Source organism: Schistocerca gregaria, chromosome 5 (assembly GCF_023897955.1).
Source record: "Schistocerca gregaria isolate iqSchGreg1 chromosome 5, iqSchGreg1.2, whole genome shotgun sequence".
In the NCBI taxonomy this organism is placed as follows: domain Eukaryota; kingdom Metazoa; phylum Arthropoda; class Insecta; order Orthoptera; family Acrididae; genus Schistocerca; species Schistocerca gregaria.
Window position 1 is genome coordinate 10,698,013 of NC_064924.1, and position 18,874 is coordinate 10,716,886.

Sequence of the window (18,874 nt, forward strand, 5' to 3'; positions counted from 1 at the left end):
GATAGTTTTTATGATGCACTCAGTGATGTAGTTGCTAGAGTAAAGGGCAAGGACAGTGTTCTGCTCATGGGTGATTTTAATGCCAGGATTGGAAATCGAACAGAAGGGTAAATTTGGTGATGATATAGAGCCAACATGAAAGGGAAACAACTCTTGGATTTCTGTGCCAGTATGGGCTTAGTAATCACAAACTCCTTTTTTAAACATTAGAACATTCACCGGTATACTTGGGAAGGCAGGGGAACCAGATCTGTCATTGACTATATAATAACAGATCAGGAATTCAGAAAGGCTGTGAGGGACACACGTGTATTCAGGGGTTTCTTTAATGAAACTGATCATTATTTAATCTGCAGTGAAACTGGTACTGTGAGGCCGAAAGTGCAGGAGATCAGGTCCATATGTAGGAGGATAAGAGTGGAGAAACTTCAGGATAAGGAAATCAGGCACAAGTACATAACAGTGATCTCAGAAAGGTACCAGTTAGTTGAATGTAGTCAAATACAGTCATTGGAAAAGGAATAGACAAGGTACAGGAACACAGTACTAGAAGTGGCTAAAGAATGTCTTGGAACAGAAGTGTGAAAAGGTAGGATGAAGCAAACAGCTTGGTGGAATGACACAGTCAAGGCAGCATGTAAAAGGAAAAAGGAGGCATATCAAAAATGGCTACATACTAGAACTCAGGTAGACAGAGAATGTTATGTTGAAGAAAGAAACAAAGCCAAACAGATAGTTGCAGCATCCAAGAAGAAATATTGGGAAGACTTTGGAAACAGGTTGGAGACTTTGGGTCAAGCTGCTGGGAAACCATTCTGGAGTGTAATTAGCAGTCTTCGAAAGGGAGGTAAGAAGGAAATTACAAGTATTTAGGACAGGTCAGGAAAACTACTCGTGAATCCTGTGGATGCCTTGGGCAGATGGAGGGAATATTTTGAAGAGTTGCTCAATGTAGATGAAAATACGATCAGTAATTTGTCAGATTTCGATGTACAATGGGATAGGAATGATGATGGAAATAGGATCACATTTGAGGAAGTGGAGAAAATGGTCAATAGATTGCAGAGCAATAAAGCAGCTGGAGTGGATGAAATTAAGTCGGAACTCATCAAATACAGTGGAATGGCAGGTCTTAAATGGCTACACAGGGTAATTGAAATGGCCTGGGAGTCAGGACAGGTTCCTTCAAGACTGGACAAAAGCAGTAATCACACCAATCCTTAAACATGAAAACAGAAAAGATTGTAACAACTACAGAGGTGTCTCTTTAATCAGCGTTGTGGGTATAATCTTCTCAGGTATTGTTGAATGGAATGTGCGAGTATTAGTTGAGGACCAATTCGATGAAAATCAGTGTGGATTTAGGCCTCTTAGAGGATGTCAGGACCAGATCTTTAGCCTATGGCAAATAATGGAGAAGAGTTATGATTGCAACACGGAACTGTATCTATGCTTTATAGATCTAGAAAACTGTGAATGAACTCTATAGATGTAGCAGTCAGGGCGAACAGGCTTAGGTGGTGGGGTCATGTTACATGCATGGGATAACCAAGGTTACCCAAGAGACTCATGGGTTCAGCAGTAGAGGGTAGGAGGAGTCGGGGCAGACCAAGAAGAAGGTACCTGGATTCGGTTAAGAATGATTTTGAAGTAATAGGCTTAACATCAGAAGAGGCACCAATGTTAGCACTGAATAGGGGATCATGGAGGAATTTTATAAGGGGGACTATGCTCCAGACTGTACGCTGAAAGGCATAATTAGTCTTAAATGATTATGATGATAAGTTCTAGGGAACTGATGACCTCAGAAGTTAAGTCCCATAGTGCTCAGAGCCATTTGAACCATTTTGAACCCAAAATTCCCTCTCCAACCAGAACAACAATTAATATATATCCACCCCTTCCAACATCGTCCTACCAGTTTTCTTTCTGCCATTGATCGCCAGCCACAAAATCAAACATTGCACCAAGAACTACAACTGTCCAAGCAATAGTAGAAATTTCCCAATATCCCATCAACAAGCTACAGCGTCATGATCCAGACATGCCAAGCTGAAGGGTTAGCACCAACCACTCCCTTCCCCCAACGACGTCATTTTCAAATGGTTCAAATGGCTCTGAGCACTATGGGACTTAACATCTGAAGTCATCAGTCGATTAGAACTTAGAACTACTTAAACCTTACTAACCTAAGGACATACAAACATCCATGCCTGAGGCAGGATTGGAACCTGCGACCGCAGTAGTCGCAATGTCATTTTCCACAACCTCCCAACCCACAATCATATTTCCATCCAGTAGTGAATATGAAACCACCAAAACATCAAAACCCTGAAACTGCAGTCAATTCTGTATCCAAACAATCTCAAAATCAGACAGACAAAACTGTGTACATGAGCAGAACTTCTCTCCATACAAAATCCTCCACTGTCATTAACAACTTTGCCCTCTCTTATGCAGACACAAAATTTATAAAACCTTATAACTTCCAAAATACTTCCCAACCATCCTAAATAAGCTGTAGGAGAAACTCAGTCCTAGTAATAGCCCAAAACCCAACTAGCACTTGGCCAGACAACCCCACCCTCCCCACCATTCTGCCAACCTCCCTGCTGTGAGCATGAAGTTCGACCCCGAGATCACAGATTGGTAAGTGGAATCCCAATTTTGCTCCCACTCCAGTGTAGAAATTCGAAATCCCTTCCACATCAACAACGATGACATCCCCACTTAGCACATCGTATATCTATCGACTCTGCCTCCACACTATACCATTTATTCAACAAGGGAGCCATGATATATCACTGATACCCAACAGATCAACATTTACATATCATCTCTTGTATTACATCTGTCAAAAGTGTCTCCACTATAGTGATCATCTCACAGCTGATTACTTCCCCTCCCACCTGCAACAGCTCCAATCCCATGTATTGCGCCAAATGCAAAGCAAAGACTCCATTTATCCCAAGACCAGTTGATAATCTTGCAACAACCTCCCTCTACCAACCTAGTGCAGCTGTGTTGTTATAAGATTCATAAGGATCATATTCCAACATATCCATCCTTTCCAACGAGTAAACACTGTCTAACAAATCCTCCTAGCTTTCTTGGCCACATTCCACCTACGCTACGAAGTTCATTGTTCCCATAACCAACTTTACTTCGTCTTTGGTCGATTTGACACTTGTACTCTCTAGTCCTCACCCACACAAACCAATTCCAAAATCTCATCATGGTGCGACAGCAATACAATGTCATATTCAACGACATATGCTATCTTTCAACAAATAAACCATTATTTATGCATATCAGGCCTCAACACAATACCCATACCTCCACTTAAAATATGACCTTCCTCCAAACCTGTCACAGTATTCAAGCTTCCCCCTCTATTCTAAGCTGTACAGATAATCCGCTTCCCATTGCTAGAGATGGAGTAACAATCAGCCACCAGAGGAACCTCTCAGTTGGCCACAATACATGTGTGATACTCCCACTGGACACCTTATCTTGAGCCTGTATTTGCAACGCCGTAAACTTCACCTTTGCCATCACATAAAACAGACCCTGTTCCTTACGATTTCCTAACCCAGCAGTCTGTATGTTTTCCACCTGTAAAATTCCCATTGAGCTAAACATCGGTAGTAGGTACCACTCAGAACTCCAGTGGTGCCCCTGTTCGCTGAGTCCTTACAAGGTAAAATGGCCCCAATCCACAGCACCCATCCTAAAAGTAATATAATTATGAACATAGTCCTGGCATCTCTTAACCTTGTTTGATGCATCACTGCACCGACTCCTGGATCAAACTGGAAGTGACTACCTCTATTTCTCACCATCCCCACTCACTACCACAATCTTTGTATAGTATGTCCCAATATCTCCCTGCACCAACTGGAATGCCTTTTGGGCATCCATAGGCACTCATATTAGATGCGATTCACAAACTTGTCAGTACCATGATGATGTCCCTGAAGCAGAATACGTGCTTCATTGGGCTTTCCTTGGCTGCATATACGCCCACATCTTACGAAGTCCATTTATCCTAACCAGCCCAGCACCCTTACACAATATGTACTCCTACTATGTAGTGAGTCGTGTCATTTACACCAATCATTGCTGCAGATTCGGAACTGGAATACACTCACATATGACCAGAAATTATATTGACATCCCAGAAACTTACTAAATGCTGAACTGGCAGGTTTGGCACAAAATCCTGCACACTTCCCATGGACTTTTCCAAGTATTGGAAAGCTTTCCACTCACACACAGGCAGAAAACCTATTTTTCTTCAGCTAAACCTCCCACCTGATGAGATGATCAATACTGATCACTTGGAATCCTATATCTTCGACATCCTCACAATTTCTGATGACCCTCGTGTCGGCAACTCCTTCCCCTACAGTCCATGAACATATAGATTCCACTGTCCCATCACTTGATCCCAGCTCTTACTACTTGGTCAATGTACCACAGAAAAAGCTGAACTCACTCTTCACAGTACATGACAGAAAACGAGTATTATAACGAAAATTATCTACAGACACTTAACAGCTTGTTCTCATTCATGTCTAGTATCCTTTGCAACTTTTTATCATAAGATGATTTCCATAGGCTACTACCCTGAGATGTGGAATGCCTCGAAAAGCTTACTTTTCCTCACACTAACCATCTAGTGATATGATCATAGAATGAAGGCTTTCACGGCAGGTGTTGTGATCACTTAACATTTTCGGGCTGAGATGCCGTGGTCCATACATAAGCTCTCCCCTGACGTTTCGCCTTCAAGTGCAGAAAGCATCCTCTTCTAGTGATACTTCCTCGACCCATCAGCTTTATCTCAGTATTTAGCGAGGTCTTCAAATCCATCCTCTCCTAATACATTAATAAATACTTGAACCTGCACCTAGCTTTTCCTGTTAACCATTCTGGCTTTTGTCCCAACACCTCCCTTGATGAATAACTTCTGTATTCACACATCTTGTATCCCATCAGTTTAACAAAAAGAAATCCGTAATTTTCGTACACCTTGATCTACATACAGTTGGCCATGGTCTCTAAATTCGTTATGTATGCACTTCTAGTTAATCATGTCCATCTTATTGGTTCCACCATATCTAGTTGTTCATTTTTTGTTGCTATTAACGATACCAATCTCCGTATCTTTTATCCAGCTGTATGTGTATCTCCTGCATGTATATCTCCTGCACTGTCGATATGCCCAAAATACCTCCATCTGTCCATCTCCTTCAGTACACTCATAGCGATGTTTTACTAACTCTTTATCCTGCACTACAGAAATCTCAACACTCTTTGCTCTGCCTCTTAGTTTGATTAAGCCAATCTCCAGGCAGTAATTATAGGATGAATCACTGCCGCTGATGCCCCCATGACTTCAATGTATATAGGGTGATCCTATACAACCAGCCAACACAATAAAATATCTGCAAGTAACACCCAACTTCACACCGCATGCACGCCCCTCATACTAATCATCTGACAGAGCGAAACCACTAACTGGCCAAACAATGGGGCTGTGCTTCTGCAATGTGCTCCACGCCTATAAAAACTTGATCAAACCTATTGTCTCTGTCATTTTTACGTGGTTATCCGTTCTATCAGCCCTCGATATACTTGAACACCTGATTTTGTGCGTCAGTTTATCATCACGCTTATAGTTCCTTTCCGTCTCATCAAATTACCGACTCTGCCACACACACAAAACATCTCCATACATATTACACCATTCACAAACACTATTTCAGCAATTGTATAGTTCTTCCCCCCAGCTTCCAATCCTGGTACACTGCCGTGCCTCTACCGGGCACATTCCACCGATTCCCTCTCCCAGATGACGAAATTCACCTCAGTATTTATGCATTCTCTTCACTATAACTCTTCAACTAACTATAGCTCTTCACCAAGTATCCCATCCCACATCAGGGATCCCCCTTCCCTCTTCCCCATATTTAGCTATCCTTGTCCTCTTCATACTCTACAGTCCTGGCCCCATACCATAACCCTTTTCCCTTTCTGTGTTTCCATCACCTGCCCCAACACCGAACTTCATAGATATTATCTAATGGACCCTTATGATAACTATCAATGCTCCAAAGCATCCAACGTTTCTCTTCCCTAAAAACATTTTCCTTAGTGCAAGTCCATCACCTTGTCAGTGAAAGGGCAGTTCTCCTTTCTAAGAAAATAACCGTTTTCTGCCATATGATCTACCAGCACGTATTCAAAAAAATATCGTAGTTGTCAAACAGATGACTCATTATTCACACGTTTCTAGATTCCCAGAATACTTTTTACAGCATTTCTCATCAGCAGCTTCTAAAGAAATTGCGTGCCTACGGAATATCGCCTCAATTGACGCACTTGATTCATGATTTCCGGAAGTCATTGGGTGAGACAGCGGTCATCCCTGGATTTTCCCCCTAGCACAGTAATGTGCTGTTCCTGTTCTACACAGACGTTGTGGGAGACAAATGTAAGCAGTTATGTCAATTGACTAATGATGTTACTGTCTTTTTTTTTTTTTTTTTTAGAATTGTATTGACCAACTAGAATCACGTTAACAACTTCATTTCCTCTTCTTCCTTTGTTGTTGTTTCCTATTTTTCCAGTATTCCCTCATTTTCTCCCCATGAAGTCTCTTCCTTTCTTCTGTCCATGTTGTTCCCGATTTTTTATTTCTTCTGCTTTGAAAGCCTTCCAAATTTAGTATTTTGTTTTTAAAACGGTTTCTTTCTGCTATTTCTGATTCTTTGATGTTGTTTCTTTCAAGATCTTTTCTCACTTCTGTAATCCATGGAATTATCGATTTCTTCTTCCAGAAATATAGGAGTATTTGTTTTGTTAGTCTATTTACAACCATTCGGTATAGATGTCCAAAAAAGGTTAATCTTCGTTTGGCCATTTCTTCAGACATTTTCTCTATATTTTTGTAGACCTCCTCATTACTTCTTATTTTCCAACCATCTGCAGTTTTCATTGCACCCATTATTTTTCTAATAATCCTTCTTTCCAGTACCTTTAGTTTGTCCATCTTATAGTTCATCGTTAGGCATTCAGATCGATATAAACATACTGGTCGTACCACTGTGGTGTAGTGTTTTAGTTTTGTTTTTCTAGATATACATTTCTTGTTGTAAATATTTTTGGTCAAACCACATGCTCTTTCCATTTTGTTAATTATTACATCATACTGTCGTTTACTATATACCCTCTAATAAATCATTAGAAAATCAAAAACAAATTACATCATGATTTGGAAACGATATCTTTATGGTGTAAAAGTAGCCATTTACTCTGATGTCCTTGAAAGGGACTTGTATGGACGTCGTGGTCTGATGATGTGGGGTGTGATTATAACTGGTGCGCGTACACCCCTTGACAGAGGAACTAACAGGTCAGATGTATCGGGACGTCATTTTGCACTAGTATGTTCGCCTTTTCAGGGGTGCAGTGGGTCCCACCTTCCTCCTGATGGATGATAACGCACGGTCCCACCGAGGTGCCATCGTAGAGGAGTACCTTGTATGGAGTGGTCTGCCTGTTCTGCAGACCTAAACCCATCGAGCATGTCCGGGATGCTCTCGGTTGACGTATCGCTGCACGTCTTCACACCCCTAGGACACTTCAGGAGCTCCGACAGACACTGGTGCAAGAATGAGAGGCTCTACCCCAGCAGTTGCTCGACCACTTGATCCAGAGTATGCCAACCCGTTGTGCGGCCTGTGTACGTGTGCACGGTGATCATTTCCCATATTGATGTCGGGGTACATGCGCAAGAAACAGTGGCATTTTGTAGTACATGTGTTTCGGGACGGTTTTCGCAACTTATCATCAATACTGTGGACTTACAAAATTATGTGGTGTGTGGTCCCTTTGTGCCTGTGCTATTAGCGCCAGTTTTGTGTAGTGCCACGTTGTGTGGCACAACATTCTGCAATTGCCCTTAATTTATGAGCATGAGTGTGGTAACCACGTCGTTGTAAGTGTTTTATGTGGTAAGTTGCGGTACAGCTTCACCGCTTGAAGCGGTCTAACTGTCTTGGTGGAGAAGTAAGATCTTCCTACATTACAATGACATCAATTTAATAACATCATTGCACTGCATGTTGAAAGTGTGGCAGTGGGACACAACTACATTGATAGCTCTAGTGATGACCGTTACAAGGACTGCACAGAATGAGCGGCTGTATCAAAATTGTCACATTATAAGTGATTGTACCAGGGTTATCGTTAACCAAGGCCTGAATCCGGAGCATCGAGGATGGTAAGAGGAAGAAGGTGGCGGTGCCAGTGCTGGGGAGTCTTGGTGCCATTGACTGTGTCACTCAGGGTATCCACTTTCTCTTGAATGGTCGTTTTTAGAGGGACTATGTTTGTCTCCTGATGCAAGGTAACAATCATCGTGAGTGGAGGTACCTTATGTTGCAGGCGCTGGAGGGCCTACATCCTGGAGGCTCTAGTCGTGGCCCACACTGTGGAACCATAGGTGAGGAAGGATGGAATCCCATACAGTACAGTCGGCGGTTGGTATCCAAGTTCAGATCCCTAATGTTGAAGGGTAAGTACAATGCTTTTATTAGCTTCAGTTCCTTTTCGGTGACGTACTCGGCATGTCGGTGGACGAGCAGTTTGTTATTCATCCAGACTCCTAGATGTTTGGTATCTTGGGAGAATGGGATCTGCATGCCTCCGATAGTGATGTTGTGGCGGAGGATAGGGTGCCGTTTGGTGAAGCACTGCACCGTAGGTTTGGCGGCATTGAGGACAATCTTGCTGAACGAGACTGGGTGACTGTTGCGTCCACCTGCCCATGCACATGAGCATGTGTCATATGCTGCAGCGTTTTCTTTGACGAGTAACCAGGAAGGACCTGTCTTGGAGGAAATCATCCCTGATCTTAACATAGATATCTTATCAGCATTTTGTGCACGAGATTGTCCTGCCAAATCCTGTCGCAAGCGTTTTGTAGGTCCAAGAAAACCGCTTCCGTCGACATGATGGAGTTAAAGCCCTTGATGAAGTGTTCTTTGGCACTGAGAAATTGCTAGAAATGAATATTGATTCTCAGCTGAACATAGAAACATACTTGCAAGCAGAATGTCACCAGCATTTTGTGACCTTCGAGTAATCTCGTCAGTGTGTAACAACCAGAGTCTTTGAGTTACATACTTTTCATATTTAAATTTAATTATTAGCTATAGAGTTCTTCCCTGGGAAACAAATATGAAACGACAGAAAACGGCCTTAAACTGATATACAAGGCTAGTAAAAATCTATTGAAAACATTGGGACTATTATATGCAACATAGGAGTACATTTGTCAGTTATTCCCGTCAAATATTACGTCGGTAATTACTGCACGAACGCATTGTCCACGTTCTTGGATCAACATGCAGGATGAATTGACGTTTTCGAGAAAGATTGAACATAAAACTCTAAGAATTATTTTTTGGTAAGGAATAAAATTGTGGAATAACTTTCCCAGGAAGGTTAAGCAGACGAGTAAAGCAAACTACTTAAAAATGTACAGCTAAAAAGTAGCTGTTAAACAGTGCATTGTATACAGGGAAGGATTATTAGATAAAAGAAAAGATTTTTTTAATGTAGCGCATATAAGCAATAATATTAAAATTCCTCTTTCTCTTCGCACAACACTTCCGTACAACGATTTTCTTTTTTCTTTTCTGGAAAACCTGACCCCTAAAGTTCTGAATCTATCATACTTAAATTTTATACTCTTTCTGAGCTCAAGATCTCATTCACTATGGGAAGATCCTGATTAAATATTTCAGGCAAGTAGATGGGAAGTTGCGGCGCACAAAATGGCAACCAATCACTGTCGCTATGTTCGTGATGTCAACTGATAGTGCGTGTTGAATTACATAACGAAATAAAGTTTCTGTAATGTGTCTATTGTGTGAAGAGACTGGCAGTGAGAGTTGAATAGGCAGTATATGACTGGCTTTTTACATTATTAAATAACTTATCAACAAAACAGTATTGCACACCAGGAATAAACAGAATGAGGTTGCGTTGTTGTCAGACGGCCTTCTGTTGTAGTAGAGAAAGGAGGCTTCACACCGCCACGCAGGCATTCTGACTTAGGTTTTCCGTGGTCTCCTTAAATCACTTGACGCAAATGCAGGGACAGTTCCTACTGATATTCCACGGCCGACTACGTGTCCCATACTTGTCAAACTAGGCCTGTAAGTGTGTAATGCCTAGATGTATGAAATACACGGACGAGCCAAAACATTATAACCTCCTGCTTAACAGCTTCTTTGTAATGAAGTGTATAACCGATACTGTGTGTCATCGATTCTACAGTTCGTTGCTAGGTTTGTGGAGAAATTTGGCAAGAGGTGTCTACCGACAAGTCATGTAATTTCCGTAAATAACCATGTTCTGATTTGTGTACGCGGTGACTGCGCTCGATAGCGACCAAAATTGGTATCATCAGATTCACATCAGGCGATTTTGGTGGCCAAGACATTAACGTGATTTCACGGCCATGTTCCTCGAACTAATGTAGCACGATTATGGCATCAAGACATGAACAATTATAGTACTGCAGGATGACACTGCCGTCAGGGAAGACATCAAGCATGACGGATTGCAAGCGGTCCGCAGCTGGTCTTGTGTCTTCGATTACTACCACAGGTCGCATGTGAACACACAGGAGTGTGGAGCACTTTGTTCAGTCTGCGGTGAATGGTGTGCTCCGAAACACATGTGCGTCCACCAGCATCGTCATCTTTCGCCAGAGGTGCCACTACCTTACATAGCAGACAACAAACTCCACGTTCTGTGAAGAGTCGTGGACGTCGAACCACTTAGCGCCCAGTTGTAGTTCCACTGTCCTTCTACCACTTTCCGTAGATGCCCACGACAGTGGCACGTGAACATTCGACTAGCTTTGCCGTTTTCGAGATACTCGTTCACAGGCTCTGCGTATTCATAATCTGCCCTTTGGCAAAGTCGCTTGTAGTGGACAGTGGTCATCGTGTTTTGGCTTATTAGTGTATGTTCACTCTGTTTGTAATACCGTGACATGTCCGACATCCTTGTATGAGCGATTCACCGATGAATAAATCTACTGCTGCCACCACCACTAGCCCCATTCTGCAATTGTACTTGGTACAACATCGCCTGGGAATTAAAGAACAGGAGACATTATGGCACTGAAGACACGGGCAGTTGCACCGGGCCTGCACTCACCAGCGAGCACCTGGTCGAGGTAGGGCATCTGGGCGATGGCGTCGTACGAGGCGTCGCCACCGTGGCGCTCCAGCACGGCGTCGATCTCGCTCTGGAGCCGCTGCTGGACGTCGGGGTTGAGGGCGAGCTCCAGCAGGGCGCAGCTCATCGTCGTCGTCGACGTCTCGAAGCCTGCGATGAAGAAGGCGAACGACTCCGCCGCCAGATCGTCCATCGTCAGCTCTGTGGAGGAGAGTGTCAGGTAGTCCGAGTGCGAGGTTTGGGAAGTGATTCCATTACAGTGGTGACACTGGTGACGACTTGTCGCCTTTCTTTAATTGCAGCAACTCGAACATTCTTCCGTTGCAACCCACGCAGCGAATAGCACACAGGCACATTGTTATAAACGTAAAATGATTGACAGAGAAGGAGGCAAGGTGAGACGTCGGCTGCCAGCCGGTCAGCACGCGACGTAGTGCTCCTGGTCTGCTCCTCGCAGCCACCGAGGCTCAAATCGCGCTGCATAACTTACAGCAATATCAAACACATATATCGTGACGCTCTAAAATCTGAGTGCTGGGAAAGGTCGTGGTATCAGGTAATCAGAGATCCCATAATTCGTGGCAAAATCCGTGAACTTACTAGTAAACTCACTGCCCTCTATGACAGACACGCTCTTATACTTACAATCCATGTCAGTAAGAAAACCTATGCTCTGGCTCATAAATGAATTACACTGGACAGCCAGAACATTTTGACCACTTACCTTGTAACTGAGCTCTTTAGGTTTTTATGTTGGTAACGGCACATAGCGTTCTGTATGATAATCACTGGCTGTGCTGTGTGCAGTCTGTGGCTGGTTGGCATTGTTGGAATATGCACTAGTCTAGTGTTGGGCAGTTGGATGGGAACAGCGCGTAGCGTTACGCAGTTGGAGGTGAGCCGCCAGCAGTGGTGGATGTGGGGAGAGAGATGGCAGAGTTTTGAGAGCGGACGATCTGGATGTGTTTCCGTCAGAAAAAGGAAGTTTGTAAGACTGGATGTCATGAACTGATATATATATATATTATGACTTCTGAACACTATTAATGTAGATACTGTGTTTGTTCTCTATCAAAATCTTTCAATTGCTAACTATGCCTATCAGTAGTTAGTGCCCTCAGTAGTTAGAATCTTACATTTAGCTGGCAGTGTTGGCTCTCGCTGTATTGAAGTAGTTCGGGTAACGAAGATTTTTGTGAAGTAAGTGATTCATGGAAGATACAGGTTATTGTTAGTCAGGGCCATTCGTTTGTAGGGATTATTGAAACTCAGATTACGTTAAGCTAAAAAAAATTGTGTATCAGTCTAGTATTGATCAGAATAAGCAAAGAGAGAAATGTTTGGGTACATTCAGTTTTGCTCAGGTGTTTGAAAATCAAATAAAGTAAGAGGTTTACAAGCAGAGTAATTTATAATTTTTCAAAGGGGACATTTCAACCTAATACCTGGCGAGGCGCCCTGCTAAACCCGCAGGACACGACAGGTAGTTTAAATTGTGGAAAGGGGCCAAAATAATCGACTGTCAGTTACACTCGAACATACAACTTTATTTATTTGACCAAACATTACAAAGGTAGTACAAGGTTCGAATATCGATACACACCGCTGCTGCCACTCACGGAGAGAGAGGATAATAGCTTTATCGCGATAACCGCGGGAGACTAACACAGAATAGCAGCCAAGGTTTAATACAACGCATAACATGAGCCATCCACGGCTCACCTGGTATGTTCGCCTTTGGCACGGATAACAGAGGCGTTGTATCGTGGCATGGAAGCAGTAAGGCCCCGGTAGCTCACTGGAGGGGTGTCGTACCACATTTGCACGTACATGTCACCTAATACCCGTAAATTTCCGAGAGGGGTGGGCAATGAGCTCTGACGGCACTTTCAGTCACCTCCCCGATGTGTTTGATTGGTTTCAGATTTGGCACATCATATGGAACTCGCCACACTGTTCCTCGAACTACTCCATCTCACTCCTGGCCTTGTGACATGGAGCTGAAAAATGCCACTGCTGTCCGGGACATGATCGCAATGAATGGGTGTTCGTGGTCTTCAACTAGTTTACGATACTCTTTGGCCGTCGTCGTGCTTTGCACGAACTCCACTGGACCTATGGATGCCCACGTGGATATTCCTCACAGTATAATGGAGCCGTTGCCAGCTTGTTTACGTCCCTCACTACAGGCGTCAAGGGGTTGGTCCCCTGGAAGATGACAGATTCGCGCCCTCCCATCGGAATGATGAAGAAGGTGTTGGGCTTCATCAGACCATGCAACGCTCCGCCACTGCGCAAACGTCCACTTCCGATGTTCACGTGCCCATGTAAGTCATAGTCATTGATGTTGTGATGTTAACAGATTCATCGCGTGCCTTCCCCATTCTACACACGGACAGCAACGCTCACTGATGCTACATGCACTGTGTGTGTGTGTGTGTGTCCAAATACCAGTCATTCCTCTCCAGGTGAGGCTGCTAACTCCTGGACAGGTCGGTGGCCATTATGTTCTGGCTAATCAGAGTACAATCGTGACACTCTAACGGCTGGATGCTGAAAAACCCGTGATATCATATAATCAGAGATCCCACAGTTTTTGGAAAATCCGTGAAGTTACTAAGAAACTCAATGCCCTCTACGACAAACACGTTCTTATACGTAGAGACCTTGTAAGAAAACCTCTGCTGTTTGGGAGTTGGCGCTGCACTCTGCTGGAGACAGCGGTGGAGTATTTCGTATTAAAATCTGATATGCAAGTAAAAAATGTCGTTGTTTCCAATAACATATATTTGCAGCTTTTTAATAGCTCTAGGTAGGGGTAGTGTCTTTGATTCATAATCAAAAACGTCTTCGGTCCCCGGTTCGATCCCCGCCACTGCCTAAATTTTGATAAATAATCAGCATTGGCGGTCGAAGATTTCCGGCATAAGAAGTTAGCCTCATTCTGCCAACGGCCTTGTCAAAGGGGGACGGAGGAGCGGATAGAGGTTCAGTGAACTCTCTTGTCCTAGGGGCGGGAAATTACCCCTAAAGGCGGAAGAATCAGCAATGATCAACTACATGAGGATGCAGAAGGCAATGGAAACCACTGCATTAAAGACACGTAACGTGTACCCACAGGACATGTGACCTGTAGTTGAAGAAGTGTCATGCTGATCTCTCCATTGGCAAAAGATTCCGGAATAGTTCCCCATTCGGATCTCTGGGAGGGGACTGCCAAGGGAGAGGTTACCATGAGAAAAAGATTGAATAATCAACGAAAGGATAATGTTCTACGAGTCGGGACGTGGAATGTCAGAAGCTTGAACGTGGGAGGGAAAAAAGAAAATCTGAAAAAAGAAATGTAAAGGCTCGATCTAGATATAGTAGGGGTCAGTGAAGTGAAGTGGAAGGAAGACAAGGGTTTCTGGTCAGATGAGTATCGGGTAATATCAACAGCAGCAGAAAATGGTGTAACAGGTGTAGGATTCGTTATGAATAGGAAGGGAGGGCAGAGGGTTTGTTACTGTGAACAGTTCAGTGACCGGGTTGTTCTAATCAGAATCGACAGCAGACCATCAGATGAACAGATAGAGAAAGTGTATGAGGATATTGAAAGGGTAATGCAGTATGTAAAGGGAGACGAAAATCTAATAGTCATGGGCGACTGGAATGCAGTTGTAGGGGAAGGAGTAGAAGAAAAGGTTACAGGAGAATATGGGCTTGGGACAAGGAATGAAAGAGGAGAAAGACTAATTGAGTTCTGTAACAAGTTTCAGCTAGTAATAGCGAATACCCTGTTCAAGAGTTACAAGAGGAGGATGTATACTTGGAAAAGGCCGGGAGATACGGGAAGAAGAATTAAATGATCTGCTGAACGGAATGAACAGTTTAATGAGTACATAGTATGGTTTGAGAGTAAATCGGAGAAAGACAAAGGTAATGAGAAGTAGTAGAAATGAGAACAGCGAGAAACTTAACATCAGGATTGATGGTCACGAAGTCAATGAAGTTAAGGAATTCTGCTACCTAGGCAGTAAAATAACCAATGACGGACGGAGCAAGGAGGACATCAAAAGCAGACTCGCTTTGGCAGAATCGGAGAGGAAAGGAATATGTGGAAAACACTGATAAGGAGAAGGGACAGGATGACAGGACATCTGCTAAGACATGAGGGAATGATTTCCATGGTACTAGAGGGAGCTGTAGAGTGCAAAAACTGTAGAGGAAGACAGAGATTGGAATACGTCAAGCAAATAATTGAGGGCGTAGGTTGCAAGTGCTACTCTGAGATGAAGAGGTTAGCACAGGAAAGGAATTCGTGGCGGGCCGCATCAAACCAGCCAGTAGACTGATGACAAATAAAAAAAATCGACGTGTAAATAAGTATACGAGTGTTTTAATCTCAAATTAATCTCAAATGTTGCTGCTGCAGGCCTAGTAAATACAAATTCGTTAGTTTGATATCTGTGTGATGGTTGGTTATGTTACTATCAGTAAACAGGTACCATCCACCCCCACACAAATTTTTTGATGAATTTTGAAACTTGGTTCCTGAAGCAATTTATTTTTGGCTTCTGATCAACTGCAAATGTGTCCATTGATATGAGGACGAATGTATCTCCTTAGATTTTCAGTTTCCTGCGTAGTATATTTATTGGCCGTAGACTACTTTAGTGCTTCTTGCATTCATGTTTGTCGTCATTTCAGCTCGAGTCATGCAGAGTGTTACTGCAGTGGTGTCAAAGCAGCATTCTAGTACTGGGATCTGGAGCTACTACGCTCCGTTGCACGTTAGATTATCGAATAAGTTGTATGCATTTGGCGTCTCTGTGTCCGAAGCTGTCACTTACGTATGGCTGGCTGACTACCAGCTGCCGGGCTCTTTCGTCCTGCACAAAACGGCGACCCCGGCTGCGTTCAGCTCTGCCCAACCTTCTGAGTGTGGTAGTGCTGTGTGGTGGACGAGTTTTTGGCCGCGGAGAAGGAGCTCTGTCTGCAAAGGTATTTGTTTCAGTAGAGATGCAAAGGTTGCTACTACGCAGCATACAGTTTGGACTTTAACTGAGGGGAATAAGTCGGCTTGGTAGGATGAGGTGTGTCTGGATGGCCTTTTACTTCCTGCTGTTCGTTTAAATAAAGACACAGTGCACTGATCCAACTTAGGAGAAGCGGTATGCAGTGACCTCTGATTGAATAATAGCTTCAAAGGGATCATGTCACACAGGTCATCAGACCGGCCTGGAGCTGCACAAACATCCTTTGTCACTGACATCATAGTGCCAGCATTCCAGAACTTGGATTCAGACTCATAGACCCTGTCCCAGTTTCTTAAGTCTAGGCCAGTATGCCAGAATTACACACCGTTATAAATATCCCAACAGGTCTGAGCTGGACTGTGACGTCATAGAGACAGTGCCAGTATTCCAGCTCTGGGAAATACGGCAGAATTCCACACTGCTATAAACAGCCCGATGGATCTGAGGCGGACTGTGACTTCACAGAGTCACTTTCCTGTGCTCCACCCCTGCAAGAGTGTACCAGAATTCTACACTGTTGTAAATAGACCAGCAGGTTTGAACTGGATCATAAAGTTCGTGTCAGTATTCCAAACCTTGGATTCTGACGTCACAGGGCTGTACCAGTATGTCCCAGTCACCATTTTCGATCAACATTCCAGGTCAGTCATCTTGGATTCCGATGTCATGGTTAGGCTGGAGCTCATATTCCAAGTCTTGGATTGTGACGACATAGAGCCAGGGCCAGTATTCAAAGTCAGTGACCGAGACAATGCGACATCTTGAATTTCCCAGAAATTTATACTTAGGTCAATAGCCCTACTTCCATAGGAAACACAAAAGCGCAATTGGCGTATTCTTTGAGTTTCCGGCCAAAAACTCAATTTCCAACCATTTTATATGTATGGCTCTCGGTCATTGTCAGACGGTGGCAAGAGGGGGGGGGGGGGAGAGAGGGAAATGGTTGGGAAATCCCATAACTCCTCGATGACCTCATCGATGAAGGCGCTAGCGACACTTGTGTGCCTGATGTCTGCTTACGCTGTTACTCTTAAGCTGCGTACTGACAACTTCTCTGGTGACTCGAAACATGGCAAATAGATTTACCACGACAGAAACTTCATTTCTCTAATCCCATAATCGGATGGTATTTCGGCGGATGAGTGCTCACTCTGAAGATGGTAAGATGTTTATAACCGAAAACTATACGATTCTTCAGACGATATTTCCGCTACGTACCAACAGACGGATGGCTCACTTGGAACATGGCCAACAGATTTATGGCCACAGGCACTTGATTTCCTTAACCGAAATTTCGACCATGTACCGACAGTTTATTGTCTCATTCAAAAGGCGGGCGCTAGTTTTACAGCCACTGATATTTCGTTTATTAAGCCGATATTTTTACCACGTACTGACAGACTTTCAGCTGGTCCAATGAATGGTCTGTAATAGGTTTACGATCTCAGAAACTCAATTTTTCAATTGATATCTCTGCCGCACGCTGACTGAGGAGATGTTCTACAGGTTTACGGCTGCAGAAACTTTATTACTTCAACTGATATTCCCGTCATATACACTCCTGGAAATTGAAATAAGAACACCGTGAATTCATTGTCCCAGGAAGGGGAAACTTTATTGACACATTCCTGGGGTCAGATACATCACATGATCACACTGACAGAACCACAGGCACATGGACACAGGCAACAGAGCATGCACAATGTCGGCACTAGTACAGTGTATATCCACCTTTCGCAGCAATGCAGGCTGCTATTCTCCCATGGAGACGATCGTAGAGATGCTGGATGTAGTCCTGTGGAGCGGCTTGCCATGCCATTTCCACCTGGCGCCTCAGTTGGACCAACGTTCGTGCTGGACGTGAAGACCGCGTGAGACGACGCTTCATCCAGTCCCAAACATGCTCAATAGGGGACAGATCCGGAGATCTTGCTGGCCAGGGTAGTTGACTTACACCTTCTAGACCGCGTTGGGTGGCACGGGATACATGCAGACGTGCATTGTCCTGTTGGAACAGCAAGTTCCCTTGCCGGTCTAGGAATGGTAGAACGATGGGTTCGATGACGGTTTGGATGTACCGTGCACTATTCAGTGTCCCCTCGACGATCACCAGAGGTGTACGGCCAGTGTAGGAGATCGCTCCCCACACCATGATGCCGGGTGTTGGCCCTGTGTGCCTCGGTCATATGCAGTCCTGATTGTGGCGCTCACCTGCACGGCGCCAAACACGCATACGACCATCATTGGCACCAAGGCAGAAGCGACTCTCATCGCTGAAGACGACACGTCTCCATTCGTCCCTCCATTCACGCCTGTCGCGACACCACTGGAGGCGGGCTGCACGATGTTTGGGCGTGAGCGGAAGACGGCCTAACGGTGTGCGGGACCGTAGCCCAGCTTCATGGAGACGGTTGCGAATGGTCCTCGCCGATACCCCAGGAGCAACAGTGTCCCTAATTTGCTGGGAAGTGGCGGTGCTGTCCCCTACGGCACTGCGAAGGATCCTACGGTCTTGGCGTGCATCCGTGCGTCGCTGCGGTCCGGTCCCAGGTCGACGGGCACGTGCACCTTCCGCCGACCACTGGCGACAA

At 44.2% G+C, this 18,874-nt stretch overlaps 1 protein-coding gene across 1 annotated transcript in view; it reads right to left on the bottom strand.

Annotated features, from left to right (window-relative positions):
* LOC126273151 (cytochrome P450 6k1-like) overlaps positions 1–18,874 on the bottom strand; it is a 159,497-nt gene that overhangs the window by 22,954 nt on the left and 117,669 nt on the right. The window contains exon 6 of the mRNA XM_049976604.1: positions 11,245–11,466. Within this exon, the coding sequence (XP_049832561.1) occupies positions 11,245–11,466 (222 nt within the window). The remainder of the gene's footprint in view (positions 1–11,244; positions 11,467–18,874) is intronic.